General features: G+C 57.4%; 3 protein-coding genes across 3 annotated transcripts; 2 read left to right on the forward strand and 1 right to left on the reverse strand.

Annotated features, from left to right (window-relative positions):
• The first annotated feature begins 2,737 nt into the window (after positions 1–2,737).
• COMMD4 (COMM domain containing 4) lies at positions 2,738–4,393 on the forward strand. The gene is made up of 8 exons (XM_082488856.1): positions 2,738–2,774; positions 2,870–2,941; positions 3,032–3,097; positions 3,357–3,396; positions 3,475–3,594; positions 3,756–3,836; positions 3,937–4,113; positions 4,201–4,393. The coding sequence occupies exons 1-8, from the start codon at positions 2,772–2,774 to the stop codon at positions 4,239–4,241; spliced, it is 600 nt and encodes a 199-aa protein (XP_082344982.1). The 5' UTR covers positions 2,738–2,771; the 3' UTR covers positions 4,242–4,393.
• A 186-nt stretch (positions 4,394–4,579) lies between these two features.
• On the forward strand, positions 4,580–8,938 carry NEIL1 (nei like DNA glycosylase 1). The gene is made up of 9 exons (XM_082488883.1): positions 4,580–5,039; positions 5,162–5,281; positions 5,451–5,514; positions 6,701–6,800; positions 6,958–7,082; positions 7,596–7,623; positions 7,985–8,046; positions 8,221–8,419; positions 8,589–8,938. Exons 1-9 carry the CDS (start codon positions 4,621–4,623, stop codon positions 8,606–8,608), a joined length of 1,137 nt encoding a protein of 378 aa, XP_082345009.1. The 5' UTR covers positions 4,580–4,620; the 3' UTR covers positions 8,609–8,938.
• A 187-nt stretch (positions 8,939–9,125) lies between these two features.
• MAN2C1 (mannosidase alpha class 2C member 1) lies at positions 9,126–21,788 on the reverse strand (the record flags this gene model as incomplete). Its single annotated transcript, XM_082489029.1, has 26 exons — positions 9,126–9,730; positions 9,811–9,914; positions 10,144–10,289; positions 10,416–10,495; positions 10,713–10,822; positions 10,921–11,064; positions 11,404–11,560; positions 11,667–11,771; positions 11,899–11,993; positions 12,165–12,247; positions 12,534–12,704; positions 13,235–13,320; positions 14,115–14,236; positions 14,731–14,854; positions 15,323–15,468; positions 15,786–15,881; positions 16,609–16,725; positions 17,108–17,200; positions 17,591–17,701; positions 17,874–17,980; positions 18,323–18,512; positions 18,975–19,152; positions 19,389–19,459; positions 20,341–20,464; positions 21,088–21,213; positions 21,697–21,788. 26 exons carry the CDS (start codon positions 21,786–21,788, stop codon positions 9,613–9,615), a joined length of 3,096 nt encoding a protein of 1,031 aa, XP_082345155.1. The 3' UTR covers positions 9,126–9,612.
• Between the last annotated feature and the right edge of the window lie 962 nt (positions 21,789–22,750).

The following is a 22,750-nucleotide window of genomic DNA, read 5'->3' on the forward strand; positions in this document are numbered from 1 at the left end:
AGTTGGTTTTTTGTATTTTTAATCATTATTTTATAATCAAAAGTCCTCCAGTCTTGTGGTTCTCCCAACAGGTTTCTGCAGCGCAGGACAGGGCTCACCCCATTCTGCTCTTGGGGTGCTTGTCCCCACTTGTACCCCGTACACACTGATCCCGCGAGAGCAGGGAGGCTGGATGCTGCCGGCAGGGATGTGCTGAGCTTCCGTCTCTCCAAAGGGGATGAGGGGCTAAAACCACCCCTTCTCTGTGCTCTGCAAGACAAGGAACCCATCTCGTGCTCCTCAACTGCCGCCCTCCCCTGCCAGGTCCTGCTGGGAAATGACCCACAAGCGGTGAGTTCCTCGGGGGGGGGGGGGGGGGGTGGTGAAAAAAACCTGCTGTGTCCCCAAACTTTGAGAAAATCAGAGCTTGGGTGCCCGAAGACATGAAGCCACCGCTGATGCTCGTCAACTCAAATCTGTAGGGTTGGCTTTACAAATCTAGGGCTGAGACCTTCCTCGGAACTGACTCACCTCCTCTCCTGGGTGTCACTTACCGCCAGCACATGAGCAGAGGGTGACGAGCGTAACCCAAGAGCAGATGAGTTCTGCTGCACTTATGAGGAAAACAGGAAGCGATTCTACAGAAATCTCTTTAAATGTTGGTTTTCTGGAAGGGATGTTTACCCTTTGGCACAGGCAGGAACCACCCGGTCCGTGGCGATGAAAGCAAGTGTGCCAAGGATAGGGGAATCCCGACGAATGGGCTGATGGAGCGTGAGAGCCAGCCTGGGGAAAACAAACCATAATGAAGAAAAACAAGGCAAGAGGAGGGGAAAAATACCCCGATCCGTCTAGAAATGACATGGTGGGGCTGTTCGGTAGTGGGAGGTCACTGGGGTGAACCACCAGGGCCTGGCAGCCGCTGGGTACCTGCTCTTGAACCCCACAGTGCCCCCTGAGGTCCCACCAATGGTGTCCCCCTCACCCGGTCCCCACGCTGGGCGCTGAGACCTGCTGGGTCTTGGGTTTGGGGTTTTTTTTTGCCCAATCTTTTTTCAATTTCTGTTTTCCCTGGATCTAAGTGATGACAAATTTAAATGGATGTCTTAGAAACTACACCGAGGCTCTTGAGGATAAAGCTGTTGGAGATGCTGCGGTCACCCCACAACCCCATTCCTTTGGGGCGCAAGCAGGGAAGCGCATCCTTCTCGCCTGCAGGGAAGCATCGACCCTCCAGAGAGGTTTTCATCCTGCAGCTTCCGACATGCAGAGGAGTTCGGGAAAGCGGCATCTTCCCTGGAAAGTGAGAAATTGTTGAAGTTTGGAAAAGAAACCCAGCCTGAAGGAACGGCAGAGGGGTGCAACCTGCTCGGTCATGCTGGAGTTGCTGTTTTGGGGGAAAATCACTGGGCTTGAGCTGGTTGCCCCTGTGCCGGGATGGGTGTGTGGGGACAGAGCTGCAGCTGGGAAAGGGGCACCCACGCTCACGGCTGGGTGGCCGGTGGACCCGTGACCCCCGTTTCTGCCTGTAAGTGGTGTGGCAGGACTCTGCCTGCGTGGTGGGGAGAGTTGGCAGGGTGGCAGCGTGCAGTTTGCTGGAGCGGGCTGTGTGTGGCTCGGCCCTGGACTCCGGCCATGCTACAGAGCAGGTCCACCACGCTCGGGTCCCTTATCTACCCTCACAAGTCTCCCCAGTTATCTGCTCTGTTTCCCCTTCCATGGACAAGGCTTTTATCTTATCTGCACGCTCTCTTCCTCTGTTTCTTTGCTTCTCTGCTAACTCTTGCCACAAAAAGAAAAAAACAAAGCACAAAAACTACAGAGGTGGTGGGTGAAGACCAGACATGAGATCCCATTGCAGTAGGTCCATCTGTGGTCTTGGGAGATGCTGGGTGAGGTTTGGCTGTGCTTGGCAGGTGCTAAGCCATGGTCCAGCAATGCTCAGGTGGGTCTTGGGGCTTCTCGGGTGATGTACACGATGCTCAGGCGGTGCTGGGGGGATACTGGGTGATGGTCTGGTGATACTCTTGGGGCTCAAGCGATGTTCAGGGGATGCTGGGGGGATACTGGGTGCCGGTCCAGTGATGCTCTTGGGGCTCAAGTGATGTTCAGGTGATGCTGGGGGGATACGGGGTGATGGTCCAGTGAAGGTCATGGGGCTCAAAGCGATGCTCAGGTGGCCCAGTGGGATGCTGGGCAGTACTGGGGGGGTGCTGGGGGATGCCAGGAGATACTGGGGGGATACTCGCCATGCCCAGGGGATGCGGGGCCGTGCTGGGACGGTCTGCCAGCTCCACCTGCTGGCACACACCGCCTGGGACCGCGGGGCAGCACCCGGGCCCCAAAATCAACAACAAAACCAACAGCCCCGAGTCCGAAGAGACCATAAGGGAGAGGGTCCCTCTGAGCCGCAGGAGGAGAGGTTCCCCCCGAGCCGCAGGCTGCTGCGTTGGGGGGAAAAGCCTCAAATTAGCTTGAAAGGGGAAACTGGGGGCGGAATTTGGGGCACTTTGTGCCTCGCCGTAGTCTGGTGGCTCTTCACGGCAGCTGCCCCGGCTTTGCTCCCCGCTGCCTGCACCAGAGGCTCATTGAGGCTGTGAAACCAAAGCGGCGAGAAGTTTCCAGGACTTTTCCAAAGAGACTGGGGCCAAGGAGGGAAGCAGGGGCAGGGCTACCGCCCCTCCTAGCCGCTCGCCCGGGAGGAGCATCCGCGGCACATCCCGCCCGCCCGGCAGCAGTTCCGGGTCGCGGAGGCGGGGTCTGCGGCGGCGGCAGCGGGGACCGGTGGCGACATGGTGGGGCGAGGGGGACGGTGGCGGCGGGGTAGGGGAGGGGGACGGGGACGACGGGGTGGTGATGGGTTCTGACCGTTCCTTCCCTCCCTCTGCAGCGGTTCCGATTCTGCGGGGACCTGGACTGCCCCGACTGGGTCCTGGCCGAGATCAGCACCCTGGCCAAAATCGTTAAGTGCCCCTCTGTGTCCCCCTCCCCGTGTCCCCCCACGCCCCGGGCATGGTGCTCACCCCTCTCCCCCTCCCCTCCCGCCCCACAGTCCTCGGTGAAGCTGAAGCTGATCTGCGCCCAGGTGCTGCGGGACCTGCTGGGGGAGGCCATGGAGGTGAGTGGGACCCCCCACCGGGTCAGTTATAACGCTGTAGTTGTGTAATTAGCGATACCGCTGTCTTTCATATCCTTAATGCAAGCCTTAGTGTTAAGAGTGCTGCCAGCCAGGACTCACGGGAGTAATATGGATGTTAAGTACTGGTAGTGTTGATGCTAAAGTAAGAATTGTCAGTGGTGGTGTTGGTAGAGAGTGCGTTACACGGCACTGCGGTGCACATTGTTCACCCTGATGACCCCACACTCCTCTCCCGCAGTATGAGAAGATCCTGAAGCTGACCTCGGACGCCAAGCTGGGTGAGCGGCACTGTCCTGGCCCCAACCAGGGAGCCTCACTCTGGGGACGGGAGCTGTGACCCTCCATCCCGCCCACAGAGTCAGGGGACGTGAAGGCCACCATCGCCGTCCTTGGCTTCATCCTCTCCAGCGCCGCCAAGCACAATGTGGACGGCGAGTCCCTGTCGAGCGAGCTGCAGCAGCTGGGGCTGCCCAAAGGTAAGGGAGGGACCCTCGAGGGGGGCATCACCGCCAGCCGGACCTGGTGGGATGGCAGCTGTGTTGTCCCATCTGTGCCATCCATCCCTCTGGGTGCGTCACCGGGGGTTGGCCGCAGCAATGCGGGCGGTTTTCTTGTCTTGTCTCTCCCTGCTGTGCAGAACACGCCGGAGGGTTGTGCCGGTCCTACGAAGAGAAACAGAGCTCCCTCCAGGAGAGGCTGAGGGCCTGCAGCCTGCGACGTGAGTGCGGGGCGGCTGAGGGGGGAATAATGGGACTCGGGGTGGGCGTCCCTGCCCCAGCACTCCCGGGGTGCTGACGCCGGCCGCCTGCCCGCCCCAGTGAGCCGGCTGGGCTCGGTGCGCTGGCGGGTGGATTACACCCTCAGCTCCAGCGAGCTGCAGGAGGTCAATGAGCCCCTCGTCCACCTGACCTTCCACCTGCGGGATGGGGAGCGCGGGAGCATGGAGGCCGTCCCCATGGTCCTCTCGGCTGACAAGTTCCGGGTGCTGCTGTCAGGTGATGCTGGCGGAGGGGCGGCAGTGGGCTCCGGGGCTGGGATGAAGGTGCTGACACTCCCCTACCACCTCCTCTGTCCCTCCTCAGAGCTGAAGCAGGCCCAGGCTATGATGAACACCCTTCTCTGAGGCACCGGCAGAAGGAGCAATGGTGGGAGGCACCCAGGCTGGATGGTGGGCCCGAGCAGGCGCCGGTGCAGCCCGGCTGGGGAGGGGGAAGCCGGGGGCAGCCGCTGGTGAGGCTGCCGGCGGGGGGAAGCCCCAATAAAGGTAGCGGTGATCGCGCCGAACCGTTTGCCGACTCTTTCTCCCTTCCGCCGACTTTGCAGGCCGGGCGGGCCCGTCGCCATGGCGACGCGGCGGGACCACAACTCCCGGCATGCATCGCGCGGCCCGCGCAGCCAATGGGAGGCGAGGGGGGCGGGGCCTGGGCGTGTCGCCAGGCAACGGGGCGGGAGTGGAGACAGTGTGGCGGTCGGGGCCGTCCGGTGCCGTCCCGTCGGCGGCGATGCCCGAGTGCCCGGAGCTGCACTTGGCCGGTCGGTACATCAACGAGGCGTGCGGCGGGGTGGTGTTCTCGGGCGGCGTGGAGCGGTCGGCGGTGGGTAAGGGCCCGGAGGTGCCTTTCTCCAGCGAGGCCTACCGCATCTCGGCCGCCTCCCGGGGCAAGGAGCTGCGGCTGACGCTGGTCCCGCTGGGCCCCGGAGACCCCCAGGATCTCGTCTTCCGCTTCGGCATGTCGGGGTCGTTCCGGTTGTGCCCCGCCGCTCAGCTTCCCCGCCATGCCCACCTCCGCTTCCTCACCCGGGAGAGCCCTCCCCGCGCCCTCTGCTTCATCGACACCCGCCGCTTCGGCTCGTGGCGGCTGGGGGACGCCTGGCAGCCAGACCGTGGGCCCTGTGTCCTCTCCGAGTACCAGGCCTTCAGGTGAGCACCCTGCCAGCCACAGCCCAGCCCGAGGGAAGGTCTCCCTGCTCCCTGCTTTTATTTGGCTGCTTTTATTGCCATGCCCAGGTGAACCTGCCTGATGGCCCCCTGCTCTGTTGCAGGGAAAATGTGCTGAAGAACCTGGACGACAAGGCTTTTGACAAGCCCATCTGCGAGGCGCTCTTAAACCAGAAGTTTTTCAACGGAATTGGGAATTACCTCCGCGCTGAGATCCTGTACAGGTAAGGTGGGTTGAGCACCCGCTGACCTGCCATGGAGGTTTGGTCTCCAAGAGTTTGCCAGAGCTTGATGGCTCCTCAGCTAAGCCAGCATGGCCTCCTTGTCTGGTAGACACAGACAAGTGCCAGAACCAAGAGTTCCAGCTTGTGTGTAACAGATGGACTCTCTCAGGTTGAAGATCCCTCCCTTCGAAAAGGCTCGTACCGTGCTGGAGGCCGTGAAGGATCAGGAGCAGGCGAAGAGGAAGAAGGTAAGGAATACCCGGTGCTTTCACAGGCTCAGAAAGGGACAGGTTTCCAGACAGATACCACACCAGGGCTTTGTTTGCCTGTGGGATGTCTCGGCAGCCCCCTGGGCTCCTGGGAGCCTCTTGCCTTCTATGCAGGGAGCTAGATTGAGCTGAGAAGTGTTCCTGATTCCAGTTTGGGCTCAGCAGTGGTGAAGGTGGTTCAGTTTGCTTCCAGCCCCCAGTCTGGGCTCAGCCCAGCTGCCCTGCTCTGGCTCTGCTTTGAGCTTAGCGGGGCGCGAAGCTCTGGTTCGGGTCTGCTCTTTCAGGCTTGTTCCAGCTCAGGGTTCAGGGCCGGTTTCAGTTTGTGTTTGGTTCCTCGCTCCGATGGGGCAGAACATCATCACGAAGCCCTTGCAGAGCTCGCACAGCCTCCGCCCACACCACTGTCGTGAGATATTTGCTGCTCTGAGTCTTTCCCAACCTGACGGCAGGCGTTTTCCCTTCACAGCTATAACGCTTGCCTGCATGAGATCCTTCTCCTCAAGCATTTTACTGTCCTTTGCCATAAACACCCGTGTCTGAGCACGTCTGCCCCTCCAATGGAGCGGCAAATGGGGCGCAGCAGTTCTGTAACCTCACGCGTGCGGGCGTTCATTCGCACGTGGCTGGGCTGATGAGCTGTGACGGCTCCCTGGGCACATGCCTGCGTGCTGCACAGGCGCTCGGCAGCCACCCGGAAGTCTCTGGGTATATTTGGGGTGGGTGAAGAGGAAGGGGCAAGGGAAACAAACACCTTGCAAGCTTAAAATCTCTGGGGAAGGCTACAGTAGAGCCCACTGCTGATCTTGCGGCCTCAGGGGAGAGGAGTTGGCTATTTTAAAGGAGGCTGAAAACAAAACACGCGATTTGAGGGCTGTTTTTACAAACTGCTGGTGTTGCTGTGTGCTAGCCCTCTTTCATGTCTTTATAGCTGTAGGGAATGTGCCCACATGTAGTTTGCAGGCTAGATGGGGTCTGTGGGGTGAGCTTGGGGCTGGCACGTGCCGCGGCAGGGCACTTGGTGGGGAGCGTGGCAGCTCAGCCCCAGGAGGGCAAGAGGAGATGGGGAATTGGGCTGCTGTTGGGGAGGAGAGACCCCGACGAGGCTGGTATGGCTGGCAGGTGACCTCCCTCTCCTTCTCCACCCCTGCAGAATCCTTCCCTGACGCTAAGTAAGAAAGTGAAGCTGATGCGGGAGAACCCAGATCTCCTGGAGCTGTGCCACACCGTGCCCATGGAGGTCATCACGACGGGTGAGGCGACAGGACAGGCTAGCAGGGAACAGGGACAGCTAGGGGTGGTGGAAAGTGCTGGGCTTTGTGTTCCCCACAGCAGGAGTCTTGGGAGGGCACCCTGACACCATGGTCGCTGCTTCCTCTCTACTTCTGTCCTTTCCCTCTCACTTCCCAGAGAAAAAGCTCTTTGAGCCAGATCATGCAGATAACTACGCCGCTTTCAAGAACTGGCTGCAGTGTTACTTGGTGCCTGGCATGAGCTCCCTGCGCGACCACAATGGCAGGACCATATGGTTCCAGGTAGGAGTCAGGGGTCACCGCCTGGGGCTGGGTGCCCCCCCACCACTCCTGCCAGGGGACACCAGCCTGTTTTCTGCTTCCCTAGACCCCCCAGCATTATGCTGTGTTGCTGGGGGTCTCCCTCTCCACCAGACTGCTGTGACCACTGGACGTGGAGGCCACAAGGACCCTCTGTGCAGTGGCCAGCTGGCTGAGGGATGGCAGGCAGTCTGGAGCAGAGGGGCTGATCACGGGAATGGGGGGCTGGGGTGGTCTGGCAGCGCTGTCCCTTCCCCTCCTGTGCCCTGTGTCAGGATGAGGCTCAGTGGTGTCGGGATGAGGTGCAGGGGCTGACGGGAGAGTCCCCGAGGCACAGGGTAGGCAGAGCAAGCTTGACTCTCCTGGCTTCCTAGGGAAACGTCGCTGTTTCTCTATCACTGTCTTGGCTGCGGGGTGGAGAAGGGGCACAGATTCTGCTGCTGCTGCCTGCAGAATATCTGCGCCCCAGTCAATGCTCTGTCGCCTTCCTTGCAGGGAGAGCCTGGCCCCATGGCTCCCAAAGGTGAGTGTGCTCTCTCCTCCCCGCGGGACTCATTCTTGCTCTGGGAGGGCTGGAGCCTGGGAAGCCCCGTTCTTGTTGCGCAGCACGGGGGCAAAGGCGGGAGCAAAGTCCTTCTCCCTGGGGCGCTGACAGGCCTGTGACGGCCGGTGGCACTGGGGGACGGAGCCTGTTGTCCCCAAGGTTTCCTATCGGCACATCAACCTCCCTGGGCACAGCCATTGCACCTGCAGGGTGGTTTTCCAGGCCTGCACCCACATCCCCTTCCTGGCCTGCCAGGTTGGGAGCTGTCCCCCGAGATGCAGGCATTCTCTGTCCCCTCTCCTCCTTATCCCACCTAACCCAGGCATGTCTTCTTCCACAGGGCAGGCGTCCCGCAAGAAGCGCGCTCAGCTGAAGGAGGATCCCGAGGCTCTCACCCCCAAGGTAAGAAGCTTTGCAGTTGATGTGGCTCCTGCTGGGTCTAGAGGCTGTGCTGTTCCCCCGCATCCTGCTCAGACTGCTCCCAAATTCACCATAGGGCTCCTACCCGGAGTTTCTCATCAGCCGGCAGTCCAAGCACACTTCTGCTGCTAAGCTCCGGCTCTGATGTTCACCCAGGTCACTGTGCGTGCCTCGAAACGGCGCCCTAGGGCTGTAGCAAAACCCCCGAAGCTGGCGGAGCAGGAGGTGGCTGACGGGCCGAGAAAGGGACGTTCTCACAGGAGGAGGAAATTGCCCACTGCTCCAGCCTTGTCCGAGCCTGAGGTGCCGGTCAAAGCCAAAAGAAGCCGCCGGACGACTGCACGCAGGGGCAAAGGTGAGGCCGGTAGTCCTTGTGGCTTTCAAATGCACAGGCGGGGGCTTCCTTGCATCAGGGGGACTGAGGGGGTGCCAAAGGGCAGGAGTGGGCCTAGCGGGGGCTTCCCAGGGCAGAACCAGGCACCTCCTCACCTTCTGACTTCTTCATTTTCCTCTCCGTCCTCCAGGCGCAGCCCCTGCCGTGTGAGTGCCGCACACTGCCCTCCTTCCGAGGGGAGCTCAGGGAGTGTCGGGGTTAGCACTGGGGAGAAATGGGGTTCTCTCTACCTGTGCTTACGCCTGCTTGCTGCTGCTGCGTCCTGCCAGTGTGGGAAAGCGATGCTGGGTTTGGTGACAGTGCTGATTTATCCACTGTCTTCCTGCTGTCCCCAGGCATTTGAGGGGGATAAGGGCCACGGAGCCTTCCCTCTGCCTAAAAGTGTGTATTTCCCCCCTTCCTTCCTCTCTTCCCTTTCTGGCTGCTGCCTGGATCACTGAGAAGGCTGTGATTTTTAGCTGACTAATAAAATATTTTGTGTAGAAATTACTGTGCACATCTTTTTGTGCTAAGGATAACCCCTCTGTGCCCAGCCTGGGCTGGAGCAGGCTTCCCCTTCACCTCATCTCCCCCAGAATTCATTCCAGGTCACGTTGGACAAAGCTCTGAGCAACCTGATCTAGCTGAAGCTGTCCCTGCTCGTTGCAGGGGCGTTGGACTATGTGGCTTTTAAAGGTCCCTTCCACCCCAGACCATTCTGTGATTCAAAATAAAGGTAAGCTCTGCCTCCCCAGTGGAGGATCCTGTGAGGAGGACACAACAGGGGCCCTGGGAGGAGAGAGATCAGCGCAGTTACCTGGAAATAAGTTCAGAAAACAGGCTGGAGCTTGTTTTCACGTAATTTTTCCTCTTTACTTGTGTTCCATTTCCACTGGGGGAACCTGTCCCATAACCCACACTTTGGCTAGCCAAGAACTCACTCAGGACCTCCATCTCCAATTAGGCAGGGGACAACGCTCCTCTTTTCCTGAAGAAGATGGTTGTTCTCGAGCGCTGCTCTCCGCTGGCTGTGGGGGACGAGGGGGAGACTCTTCCCTTCCCTGGAACCGCTGCCTCCTTGCACAGTTCTTGAGATGGAGGAAGCCTCAGGCCGTGATTTGCATTCACGGTGTTGGTCCAGGTTGCCACTGCACCAGCAAGGGCGACTGACAGCATCACCGCCTCAAGATCAAGAGGACGGAGAGCACACGGAAGGGTGTGAAGGAAAGCCTCACACCCTGCTGCTCCAGCAGCAGGCAGCCCCTCGCAGCCGGCCGCTCCAGGAGGTCGCAGCTGGGGAAGAAAGCAGCGGGTGAAGCTGAAGTGACCGATCTCCATCCCCACACATGCCCAGCCCTCCAGCGTGGACTTACAGCATCGCCTCCTTAACGGGGAGGGAGGTCTGGAGCCAGGCGACAACCGTGCTGCCATGTGCCTCGTACAGCCGAACCACCACAGCATCAGCTCTGTCCTCAGCCTTTGGGGGACAAGTGCAGATGGGAGTTTAGACAAATGAGACAGGCGCATCCTATCCTACACCTCGGGGTACAGCTGGACCCCAACAATGGTGGCCCACGCGTGCGTTCCTGACCTGCTGCCATGCAGCACTGATGACTACGGCTGCAGTACCAGAGAAAAGAGCAAACTACACTTAACAATGACAGCTTAACCCATCTACCTGCCCCGTTTCTCCCCCGGGGACTCGCCTGCTTGACTGTCTCCAGCACAACCGCAGGTGAGCTGACAGAAAAGGCGCTCCAGGCTGGGCACTGGGCAGAGCCAGCCGGGACCGCGTGGAGGGGGAAATTCAAGTTGTAGGCACACTGGATCACACCGGCATCCTGGAAGGAACCTGCAACACAAGAAGCTCTAGACAGCCTCTACGCAGGCACAGCCAGATGTGCTCAGCCCAAGGTTCACCAGAGCTTCCTCCAAGCTGCGTGTCCCCCCACAGGACCCAGCGCTGTGCATCACTCACCCTGATGAGGCATCACGGCGTAGGTGAACTGGTGGTGCCCAATGTCTGCCGTGGCATCGGGGGACTTGGGTGCTCTCAGCCTAAGGAAACAAGATGTAGGTGACACTGGTGTCTCAGCAGCACCCTCTGTCAGCCCAAGCCTGACGTTGCCTCTCTGTCACCCGGTCCAGAAGCAGAGGAGCACTATTTCCTTATTAACTACGATCTCTTAGGACCAAACAGTGCCTTGACTTCCAAGAGACACCTCAGAAGAAAAAGTGACTGCTGCAGCTTCACCCTCACCTCAACCCTACTCACAGCGAGAGGCTGAGGATGTTCCTGTGGGCCGATGCTCCGTATTTGCAGTCGTTCAGCAGTGCCACCCCAAAGCCGTGCTCAGAGAGATCCAGCCACTTGTGAGTCCACACCTGCAGGAGGCACCAAGGGACATATTCACCATACAGAGCTACTGCCTGGGAGCAAACACAGCCCCACCACAAGAGGACCACACCACCTTTCCCCTCACCTCAAATCGGGCCCAGTCCCACGATGTGTTCCAGTGTGCTGGCCGCTGGAGGTGTCCAAACTGGATCTCATAGGTGGCATTTGTGCTCCGGACCTGCACGGGGAACTCCACCTTCAGGAACTTGTGAGCCTCTTTCCACTCAACCTAAATGTGGTAGGACAAGGGTATCACCATGGCGACCTGGCAGGCAGCAGCTGCACTCATCCTTCCCTGGTGCGCAGCAGCCAGGTGCGCAAGCCAGACCAAGTACAAGAAAATCACAGTAGAGCCTGAACACAAATGAACTGGCAGGTCTCTCTTCCACCCTTGTCCCTCAGGACCTCACCCGCAGGCTGCCATCCCCTAAAGTAGAGGACGGGCAGTGGGGGGGTCCAGGGAAGAAAACAAGGAGGGGGGATGTAATTCAGACACAAGGTTCCAGCTCCCCAGAGCCCTGCCTGAACAGCACAGATGTCTGTATCGCACGGCAGCTGCTGGCCAAACCTGGGTCAGGAAGCGGAGATACGGGCACGTGGCATCTAGGATGATCTCCTGTGTTAAGGTGCTGCTTTTCCCAACCTGCAGAGAGAAGCTCACACTTCCCCGCAGGCCCCCAGCCAGGGTGATTTCCAGAGGCTTCAGGAGTGTTGTCACTGGCTTCCTAGAGAAAGGGGTAAAGGCAGAGCCTAGTAGATCCAGGACTGCTGAGGAGGCAAGAAGCTCAGAGCAAAGATAAAATCCAAATGCTGCACGCACTGTTCCTCTACCTGGTTTCCAAGTGATAATCCATCACATCCCAGGCATCCCAGTACAGGGGAACATCATCAAAGAGTGCAAACTGGTTGGCATAGCAGCCATCTGGGACTGACTCTCTGGAATAAAGTGGAACAGAGAAACAGCAGCGTAAGAAGAACTGGCAGTGGAGAAGGGCGTACAGTGAAAAGAAGACCTGAGAGAGGTTTGAGGAACCCGGTTCCAGTTACTGGGTGATAGACACACCTCTCTGAGTGCACCAGGTGAAGCGAGGTCAGGCGCCCCATCGTGTCCAGGCAGACTGCAATCACCCCGTTCTCCATGGTAATGGAGCCATTCTCCTGGGGGGAAAGGACAGAAACAGATTTCACGCACCCACACCTGCGGAAGTTGAGCACCTCAATTGTAAATCTAGTGTGTGGACTTGCTGCGTGCTGGATTCTCTAGATTTCTCCCCAATCAACCTTTGCTGCAGGGTACAACGATCTGAGGACAACTGCCATCGTGCTTACCTGTTTCCTCACTGCCACAGGCTGAGGGGGCAGCAACAGCTCCCTCACTATAGCATAGCCCATGCTGGGGACTGTCACCAGAGCTGGAAAGCAAAGAGGTTCTGTTCCAACATCTGCCCCAGACCTAACCCTAAGTCACACCGTGCTGCCCTGCTGCTCTCACGTCAGACCTACCACCTCCTTTCATACCCTCCTCTTCTCCTTTATCCACAGCTCAGGGAGAACCTGAAGTGGGACAAAGTTCCAAGGAGGGATTTGACAAGGCAGTAAGCCCTCCCCAGGGCAGGGAGAGGCAGAGTATTTCTTCGCCAGCCGCCTCTGCCACTGTAAGAAATTCTGATATGCGAGTTACCCCCGAGTTAAACATACCTAAAGTCTCTGTTCCAGCTGGTCCAGTCCTGGAGATCACCTCGGTTCGTTCCCAGGGCAAGGTGTTCAACACAAGGGTGCTCTCGGCGATCCCTGCTTTGGGCTGCAGCAGGTCCCCACATAAAGACCGCACAGCTTCCTCCTGCAGCCGAGCGCCAGCCCTGCGGATCTCTGAGCAATAAAAAGGCCCAAGTTGGATCCGGCCAAGTCATTTCTCACATCTGAGACAGTTTCTGGCACTCCCATGCAATGTGCACACACTTTATCTACTTCCAAGCTACAATTATCAATTATCATTAATATTAATTACCTATTAGTAAGTAATTAAAGTTAATAATTATTCTTAACTTTGTTATTACAAGATTACAACGAGCTACGGCAGCTCAACTGGAAAACTGCAGTGTTATAACAAAGTAAAGCTACTGCAAGTGCCTGTGGGCAGGCAGGAGCAAACCTGAGCAAAGCTGGGGTCTATTCTGGCATGCCAGCAGCAAGAAGAGAAGCCAATAATTCGGGATGTTTTTTAATCCCTTGGCTCCCCTGTTAATTCCCTGTTGAGTTCGCGCTATTACCGACACATGCCTGCACAGGTCCGACCCAGAGCGCCTGGCAGCCCAGGATTGAACGCTCTGCAGCCCCACCAGGCAGGACGCAGTGTGCTCCAACGGATAAGTGCCCCGCTAACCAAACCCCCTGCTCACCCGCGTAGTATTGCAGGGCATCCTCCACCACGAGCTGGATACAGCTGCCTGGCAAAACATCGTGGAATTGGTTGAGCAGCAATAGCCTAAAACAGAGAATAGAAACCAGGTGAAGAAACGAGGGAGAGCACCAGATTTGTTGTGGCTTACTAAGCCCCATTTGCAAGATGGACAAACTTAATAACTGTTCCTTATCTCCCCATTACCAAACACTTGAGAGAAAATGATTTTTTCCATAGCATCCTTTAAATCCCTTGATGTTAGGACTTGTCAACTGTCACCTTAGTAAACCACAACCATGGGGAGTAAGAGCTAATTTTTTTATCCCTTGGGGCTACCAGATATATTGTTGCATAAGTTCAGACAAGTCCAAACTGGCGAGAAGTAAGCTTAGGTTGGAAATGAAGCCTCTAGCCAGCAGAGTAGTGTGGCTTTGCAGCTACCTTCTAACGGGAGAATCAAGCAAAGCACTGACCACTTTGCAGGTGGAGCCCTCATCATTTTATGGAAGGGGTCATGTACACACAGTGCTGCAGTACTGAATCTGCAAAGGTCCCTACATCTTAACTTTGCACTCACTCAAGAGGCAGTTCAAATGAAAACAGGTTGCAGTCAGTCACCCTTCTGGCTGAACAGGGCTGAGATATAAATGACCATCTCCCACCATCAGCCCAATAACTGCCCACACCAGTGCGGTGCGACTGCTCCAGGCTAGTTTTGGTGCGCTGATAGCAAGGATTTCTACCCAGGTTCAGGCTGGGACAAGGAGCTGTCGGGGATGGGGAGTGGTACGTCAAGAGCAGCCAGCTCTCACGTGGAAGTCCCCAGCCCTCACCACATCCTCCCCCCTGGTGCTGTGAGTGCTCCCGTATGTCCTCACCTCCAGAGCCGCTGCAGCTGGCTGGCAGGATACTGGAACGTGCCACCCCGTGCCAAAGCCAAGGTGCTGAGTACTTCGACGTCATGGAGTATTCGCTCGCACTCCCGATTCCCCTTCTTTATCTGGTGTCAAAGCAAGGAGAGAAGAAAGATGCTTAGGGTAGCTACGAGTGGATCTCTCACACCAGCAGCAAAAGCCCAGCTCCAGTGCAGGAATGTTGGTTGGCTGTGTGTGTCATGAGTTTGCCATTACCAGTGAGTTAAATTTTGCCACAGATCAAGCTGAAACTCCCAGCATAGGACATAGCTTCCCCTCTCTCTGTTCTCACCTTCCTTCCCTTCTTCTGACTCTTCACCCAAGCTCTGCAACTATCTGCTGAAGTGAAGGACGTGGCAGCTATTGACCAAGGGTGCCCTGCTGTGTCCTTCTCACCCCTTGAAGTCTGACAACAGATATGCCTTTTGGAGTCCTGGCTACAAGCTGGCTCCCACTGTTGAGACCTAAAGGGCACTGCCCAAACCCTGGAGCCACCTGAGCAGTAACGAAGAGAACTGGGAATGGCCACCTTCCCTTGGGGAAGGGGATACTGCTGTCCCTGTCCCATGCGTGCAGTCACCTGGGCCTGGGTGGTGTATGTGCCATTGTGCAGCTCGAGGAAGAGCTCTCCCACCCAGGTGCACAGCTGAGACGACTCCTTCTCCAGGACAGAAAAGAGTTGGTCAGGAGTGGAGATCTGAACCCTGCAGGAGACACACAAACAGCAATGAGCCAGGGGAGAAGCCTGTGACACAGCTAATGATGCATCCCAACCAGAAAGGTGACAGCCCCAGAACCGAGGCCTCAGAAACCCCAACACAACCACACACGACCTCCTCCTACCCCTCTCCCACTCCATGCTGCTGTCGCTGCCTGCAGCGGGAACATTCCCCGGGCAGGGACTGACTGCCAGGCACCGCTGCTGTGCCGGCCACTTACCTTACAGCTCTACCGAGGACTCACAAGCAGTCTGAGGCTGCCCCATGTACCTGTTCTTAAAATCCTTGATGATGGAGAGACTCTGCCTCCCTGACAAATCCTTCCTAGCGCTCTGCTCACCCTGCTTGCTCCCTGCCCTGCTTCGCATACCCTTTCCTTTGGCACTGCTGAAGGCCAGGCCCGCTCAGAACAAGTGCTCCCACCAAAAGGGAAGAAGGGAGCTCTCTTCTCACCTTGGCAGCCCATCTGTGTCACTTATTCTCTTCATCCTGTCCAGCATCTTCTGCGTGGGGCCCCCTCCTCCATCTCCAAAGCCAAAGAGGAAAGCACTGTGGTTCACACGTCCTTTGTCCTTGTTGTTCTTCACTGTTTTCAACATCTAGAGTGAATTTTGGACAGCTGCAGTCCTCTGGTGCCCAGCCCCAGCTCCCACAGTTACATAAAAAAAAAGCTAGGTCAGCCTTTGGGGTGCAAAGCCCAGTCCTGCCCTTCTTCCCTAGCCCAAACTGCCAAAATCAGGCACGAACACATCTCAGAGGCAGCCAATTAACTGCCAGGCACCCAAACAGCCTTTGTCCAGCAACGCTTCCAGTTATCCCGCTCACTCCCCAGGCAGTGCCCTCTCCTAGGAGCCTCAGATCCGGCCCAGAGGGGCTGGCATTGCACTTCACACGCAGGTCTGGCAACCTCACTCACCTCCTCCACTCGCCCGTGCATCCCATAGGAGTCACCAGGGGGAAAATGGGTCAGGACTCGGGAACCATCAATGCCTTCCCAGAAAAAAGTGTGATGCTGGAAGGGAACCAAAGGAAAGTGTGGTGTCTCATACAGCCCTCCCTGTACCACAGAGTGCCAAAATGCTAAAGCACAGCCCCGTTATTCCCAGGAGTTCCAGGGAAAAGAGATATATTTACCCTTAGGTCAGCATTTCAAGGCTCACAAACTCGTCTCCCACAAAAATGTGTGGAGGGCACACTTCAACCACATCAGCACAGAACTCGTGCACTAAAAGCCTGTGCTTCCTTGCAAGCCCCGTCACAAAGCCCAGCACCTTTGTCACCAGGGAAGCACAAAAGGGAAAGGCACCTCTGAGCGCCTTGAGGATTCAGACTGGGCCTTCACTTTCTCTCCACGGGGTTGCAGAATGCCCTGACAGATCAGCGTAAGGAGACACCTGCACAAGGATAGGGAACGCCACAAGGGCAGGGGACAGAGAGGAGAGGCTGGGTTTGCTGTCTGCTAGACCTGCACGCAAGTCACAGCTTCCATCTGGACGCAGAAGGAATTTATAGGCCAGGGGCCCAGCTGGGATCTCTAACCATGTCCTTCCTCTGCCCTAAAGCCTAATAGGACATTGCTACCACCATAAACTGGCCACGTCTTTGAGCTTCTGGAAGAAAAGCCTGTGTCAGCTGAGCAGAAGGACTGGCTCAACTTGTGGAACTAACAGGTCCAGCCCTGCAGACAGACTCCAGCAACCGCCATTCCATCCCCTGGTAAGAAGGGAAGCACAGCTCACCGGGAAGGTGTTCACCAGATTCCAGCTGAGCTTCTGCGTGAGGAACCGCCTGATCCCACAGCCACGCATCAGCTGGGGCAGCTGGGCTGAGTATCCAAACGTGTCTGGCAGCCAGAACTGGGAGCAGAGGTGACAGCAGCAGAGGGAGAGAGACACACATGAGTCACACTGGCCACACACCACAGCCTGAGCTCACGGAGGGTTTCTCAGTGGTCAGGCTCTGAGCCCTTCTTGCAGAGGGAACTGAAGATGTGCTAGACAAGGAGCAATTCTAGAGACCTGCCAGGGACCTACAGCCAATATAACCAAGGTCTGGGCCTGTGCTAACTGCCATGATACATGGGGGATTAGATCATCACAGCTTTAGCTGCAAAAAGCAGGCCAACATGAAGCACCTGAACATCGTATCTGGAAGGCAAACCAGAGAGAAACCCTCATGCACAGTGAGAGGTGGAAGGAGATGGCATGCAAGGAAGGTGTGCTGGAAAATTGCAAGTACCTCTGAGCAGATCCGGCCAAACTGCTCCTGGAAGAACCGCTGTCCCTGGAGGAACTGCCGCACCATGGACTCCCCACTGGGCAGGTTCCCGTCCTGGGGGAAAAACACAGGGAGCCCATGAAGCAAGTCAGGCACCGGGGAAGAGGAGGTCTTGCGAGTGCCCCATTCTCACCCACTGTCATCATCTGTTCTGGCAGATCACAGGGAGGACCTGAACAGAGCTCAGCAGAGGGCAAACGGAGGAACAGAGCTCAGCCAGTCCAGACCAAAGCTCCTTTCTCAGGGAATGAGACAATTTGGGAGAGGGATGATATTTTTGCTAGGCTACATGCTGCAGACAGCTGCTGTTTTCTGGGCCTGGACACCATCACCAACCAGACAGGCTCAGCAAAGGCTCTGCTCTGCCTCGTTCCAGTGTCAGGACCAGTCCCAGAGGGATGGCGCAGGTAGGGTGTGGTAAGCCAGCATGGGGATGATTCTCACCATTTCCACCCAGGTGCCTCCAACGGGAATGAACTGGCCCTTCGCCACGAAGTCCTGAATCTGCGCGTAGAGCCCAGGGTACCAGCTCCGCACCCACTCGAACTGCTGGGCCTGCAAGAACAGAGAGATCAGCCTCAGCTCCCACCACATCACTCCACACTGATGTCCCTCCCCTCTGCAACTGCACAGGATGCTCCCAGTTACCCCCTCCACCTCGTTTTGAGTCATGCTGGAGAAGCAACAAGCCAGGAGCAGGAGAGCTCCCCTGAGGGAGATCACTCACCTGGGAGCAGGCGAAGGTGAGCTCTGGATTGCATTCCATCAGACGGACCACCGTGACCCAGCTCCGAGCGCACTTACGGATGGTCTCCTCATATGGCCACAGCCAGGCTGCGGGGACAGGCATGGCCCCACCACGGTTATTACTTGGCACAAGCTCCTCTAGGGACGGGGCTGTGCTGCCTTTCGCAGATCAGCTGGGGAAAACACTAGAGCAAAAGGCTGTCCTTTGACTAAGCGTCTGAGAACAACACAGCCTGGGGCCTCCAACTCCTGCTTCTCCCACTGCCTTTCTGTTGAGATTGAAACCCCCCCAGGGACTGGAAAAGGTCCCTTTCCCTTCCCTCGGGGCAGAGTCCCCAGTGCCTGGAGGCCCAGGGCAGCCAGCTCTCCCCTTGGGCAGCACGCCCTGGCCTCCAGGTCAGCAGAGACGGAACACTGTGCTGCTCTCACCAGAGTCAATGTGGCAGTGACCCATGGCATGGATGGTGTGCTGGCTCCCACCGTTCCTCTGGCTGAAGATCACCGCAGCCAGGTCACGGGCAGCTGAGAAGGTGGAGGGGTCCGTAACATCACACATGTTGACCATCTGGTTGGCCGTGTACAGTGCCTGGAAACTCCTCTGGTTTTCCTCCCCGAGGAGCTGAGGTTGGGAGTGATAACAGCTTGACTCTGAGCTCAGTACATCCTCTGGCTCAGAGCAGCTCTCTGTACCAGCTCGGATGCCACCTGCCCAAGGGAAAACCTGCTACCTCCTTCCAGCATCTGGCTCTGCCAGTGGTGCCAGGTAAACACCGTGTCCCTGCTTCATAGATACAACCTTACGTCTTTGCTCATGTGCCTTCTAAAGCCAGGTTATACATACGCCCATCCCAGGGGGCCCTGGTCTAACAGATCCTGCCTTGAAGCAGAAAGTGGGTGAAAATAACCACCTGGGGCTTCTCTCTGTTCAGTTTTCTCTTACTCTAGATAACATCAATTGTGCTAAATGCTTGCTCCTCCAGAGCTTCCTTGTGGGAGGAGACAGGTCATGGAATGGTGGCAGAAGGGGATAAAATGAAGTTGTGGAAGGAGGTGGAAAGAGCAAGAAAATGAGCTCACAGACCTGGGCCATGTCCAGCAGTATTTCCAGATCCACCAGTAGCTCATAGACATCCCTGTTGAAGACGACGAGCTCAGCCTTGCTCAGGGTGAACCTCCTGTCAGGGTCCGGAGGGGCGATCATACTGCCCTTGCCGGCCCCAAAGAGACCATTGCAGGCCAGCTCCACGTACAGCGTCAGACTGCAGAGACCAAAAGGAAACCATCAGGGAGCAAATCACAAGCAATCAGCTGGGAAAGTCCATTCCCCTCCCCATGGTGGGACCAGCCCAAACTGAAAAATGGAAAGAGCCCCTAAACGCCAGAGACTTCTCAGAGCACCAGGTTGCAGACAAGCATGTTTCACCCTGGCCTCTCGGCTTCAAACACCACCAAGCTTCCCCAGCGGTGGGGGACTCCGGCCAGGCTGACCACCCACCTGTGGGGCTCCATTTCTTTCAAGCTGCTTGTCAGGATGTAGCTGGTCTTCTCGCCTTCCTTAGTCAAACCCTGCAGAGGAAGGTGGCACATTTAACATGTCTTCAGAGGGCCATGACAGCGGGCTGGATGGGCAGGACAAGACACCCCAAAGCCCAGCTGGATTAAGGAATCTGGTCCCATGTCTCGTGGGACAATGAGAACAGGTGCCACAGAAACTACTGCTGCCTCAGCAGTAACACAAACCCTGCGGACACCACCAGAGAGCAGGGCAGGGCTGCTAAAGGTCACCTGAGCCATTGCACCCCCCCAAAGCAGGACTGAAGTTGACCCATGTGACAAGAGTCTGTCCCACTGTTCTCGACAGCAGTGGAGATTCACATCTCAGGCCCAATGCTTGCCTATCCTTCTTCCAAGACAGATTCCCTAATGACTAAGCAAGGGATTTTCAGCTGTTACCGGTTTGTAGGCAAGAATTTTAACTCCTGACAAGGGACAACCTCTAGAAAACAGACTCAAACCCACCACCAGCAGGCTTGCCTTTCTGGGCCAAACTTTGGAAAGAGCCCACAGACCCTCTGTGGTCTGACAGCACAAACCGCAAGAGTAGTCCTCTCTCCCACCCCGCACATCAGATTCTTCACAAACACTGCCCCTCCCTGCACAGCAGTTTTTCCCATATTTAAAGACAGCTCTCCCATCGCCTCAGAGATTACCACTCAAGGCTAAAAAAAACTAGGGCGACATATCCTCCTTCTTTTTTTTGTTCGCGACCACTCTGTCTAGACCTCCAATTGTTCTTGGTTCACATGCAGACATTGCTCTGAGAGTGCATAACAAACAGGAGGAGGTTTCTTCTACTGCCCCATTGCAGAGGGGTAAGGGAGACAACCACTCTGCACAAAGCAGAGCACCTGGAACAGCTGGCACACCCCTGACCCACACCTCCTTACCTGGACCGGCTGGGCGTCTCGCCACACCATGCCCTCCCCGTCGCTCTCCCAGATGAAGTGCACTTCCCGCCCTGCCCATGCCGAGGGGATGCTCAGCTCCACCTTAAACCAGCACGTCTCCCACCTGGAAGAGAGCAGGCAGCGACCTCAGCCCACTGTGAGACCTTCCCCTGAAGGAAGCCACAATTCCTCAGAGCCTCCATGGAAAAAGCAGAGTGAGGACTGCTCACAACCCTTACAGCAGGCTCGTGCCCAGGCTGCAAGGAGGAGGCACAGCAGCCACAGCAGGTGAGGAAGCTCAGAAGGGAGCCCACAAAGCCCGTGGTGCTGGCCTCAAACCAGCTTCTTCTGGGACCCGAGAGAAACAGAGAGCAGCATTGTGTCTTTGACAACAGCTAGGAAAAAACCTCAATCATCTCCCATCCCTGAGAAAGCATACAGACCCCCTGCAGAAGCAAGCATCAGATTCATAACCATGACTACAAACACAAGCTCTCAGCAGAAAGGATCAATGCACCTGGGTCTTTACTGTCCTTGGCAACAGACACATCTTGGTCAGTTCCCTCACTAAATCTCCCTAACGGCTCCTAGGCACAGACCTTCTACCTAAAGCACGCAACAGGGAAGAGGATTATCATCTCACTTCTTTGCCATTGGGAGCTTGTGAGGATTCACACACAGGAGTAGCCCCAAGACGCGAGCTCCAGCCCCACCACCGCCATGGCACCACCGAACCCTGGTACTCACGTGGGCCCAAAAGAGTCTCCCACTTTAGCCGGTCTGAATTCCTGCCTGACAGCCTCATCGTACAGGATGCGCCGTGGGGTCTGGAAGCAGGAGAGCGATGCTGGCAGACAGCGATCCCCAAAGAGCCTGCAGTCAGAGACGGCCGGGACACAATTAATAAAGCCAGTCCTGCAGGGACCAGCCTGGGGGGTGTGTGTGGGAAGAGAGGGACCACCCTGCTTCCCCAGCATGGCCGTATCACCCTGCTGCCACTTAATACCCTCACAGTATTAACTGAACAACACAGTAATAATTTGCCCCGTTGAAGGGGGCTGTTGGAGCCAGCCCTCCACTGTGCCAGCAGCACATCCCCACTGGGCTGGAGGGCAGAGGCGACTGTGCCAGCGGCACCCTGAGGCAAAACTCCATGCTGGCCAGGGCGTCTGTGTGCGTTTGCTTTGCTCACTGAGCCTCCCGAGCCCCGGCCCGACAGCGACCCAGGGTATCCAGCGGGACCGGCGGTGGACACACACGGGAACAGGCCCGGGGGCGGCACGGCCCTCCCCGCCCGCTGCCAGCGTCCCGGGAAAAGCCCAAAGAGGTGACGGGGGAAGCTGCCCCGCCGCCCACCTGCCCCGCAGGTTGCAGTCGGTGAAGTAGGTCTCGGAGAGGAACTTCTCGACCCGCTCCAGCGCCGTGCGCCGGTGCTTCAGGGCGGCCATGTTGGATGGCCCGCCGCGCTCTGCGCATGCCCAGGCTCTCTGCGCGCACCCCCCCGCCCATCGGTGTGCGGCGCATGCGCACGGCGCCCTCCTGAGGCGGGCCCGGTATGGCGTCTGAAGCCCTGCCGGAGCGTGGGGGGTCTCGGTCCCCGCTCGCTCCGCTTCCAGGCGACCACCTGCCGCAGGACCTTCCCGCCCGGCTCAGGGGAACCCTCTGGATGGGCCGGGACGCTGAGGGGGGCGAAGGGTCTGTCCCGGGGAAGGGCCGGGCCTGCCAGGCCGCAGCGAGGTGATGGGCCCTGGCCCGGCCCCTGAGGGGCGGCCTCTCTCGGGCCTTCCTCCGGTGGGCCCGGGGACGCGCTCCCGAGGACGGCCTCACACGCTCTGCCGGCTCCCAGCCCTCACAGCTTCAGGAGGAAAATGAACGGCTCGTTGCTGCCTCCAGCCACCACGAAACGCTGCGGGTTTTAGTAAATTCACAGGAAAACGGAGGCAGAACCCAAGCAGAGGCGTCTTTGTCTCGCTGTCCTTCGGCCTAAGCGACTTGGCACCCACCTCTCGTCCTCCCTACCCCCTTTCTCCCCCCTCAGAAGCGTCCCAAAATTTCATTGTGTGTGATGGGGAAGGAAGGAAGAATCTGTAGACGATGATTAGCCCTGATATTTTAATGGAAATACTGCACTACAGTCAAGTTTACAACATTTGTATAGAAATCACATGGATTTGTGGGCCGAGGATCACATTACAGAATACAAAAAGCAAGTTCAAATAAAAAGAAGAAAAAAAAAAAACACAAACCTCTGCTATTGTACAGGCCGGGAGCAGAGCTGGGATGTCAGACGGAGGCAGAGGTCTCCCTGCAGGCGTATCCTGGGGATCCACGCCAGCTCCCCCTTGCGCTCAATGACATGCAGGCACAGACTCCTGGGACAAGACACCCACCAAGCAGCAGCAGCTGGTAC

The sequence above is a fragment of the Vanellus vanellus genome (assembly GCF_965231255.1).
Source record: "Vanellus vanellus genome assembly, chromosome: 11".
Classification (NCBI taxonomy): Eukaryota; Metazoa; Chordata; class Aves; order Charadriiformes; family Charadriidae; genus Vanellus; species Vanellus vanellus.

Coding starts and splice junctions, on each gene's coding strand:
- COMMD4 (XM_082488856.1), top strand. Junction 3,098..3,356: donor TGCTGGGGGAGGCCATGGAG/GTGAGTGGGACC, acceptor CCTCTCCCGCAG/TATGAGAAGATCCTGAAGCT. Junction 3,397..3,474: donor GACCTCGGACGCCAAGCTGG/GTGAGCGGCACT, acceptor TCCCGCCCACAG/AGTCAGGGGACGTGAAGGCC.
- NEIL1 (XM_082488883.1), top strand. CDS start 4,621: ATGCCCGAGTGCCCGGAGCTGCACTTGGCCGGTCGGTACATCAACGAG. Junction 5,515..6,700: donor CCGTGAAGGATCAGGAGCAG/GCGAAGAGGAAG, acceptor CCACCCCTGCAG/AATCCTTCCCTGACGCTAAG. Junction 6,801..6,957: donor CATGGAGGTCATCACGACGG/GTGAGGCGACAG, acceptor CTCACTTCCCAG/AGAAAAAGCTCTTTGAGCCA.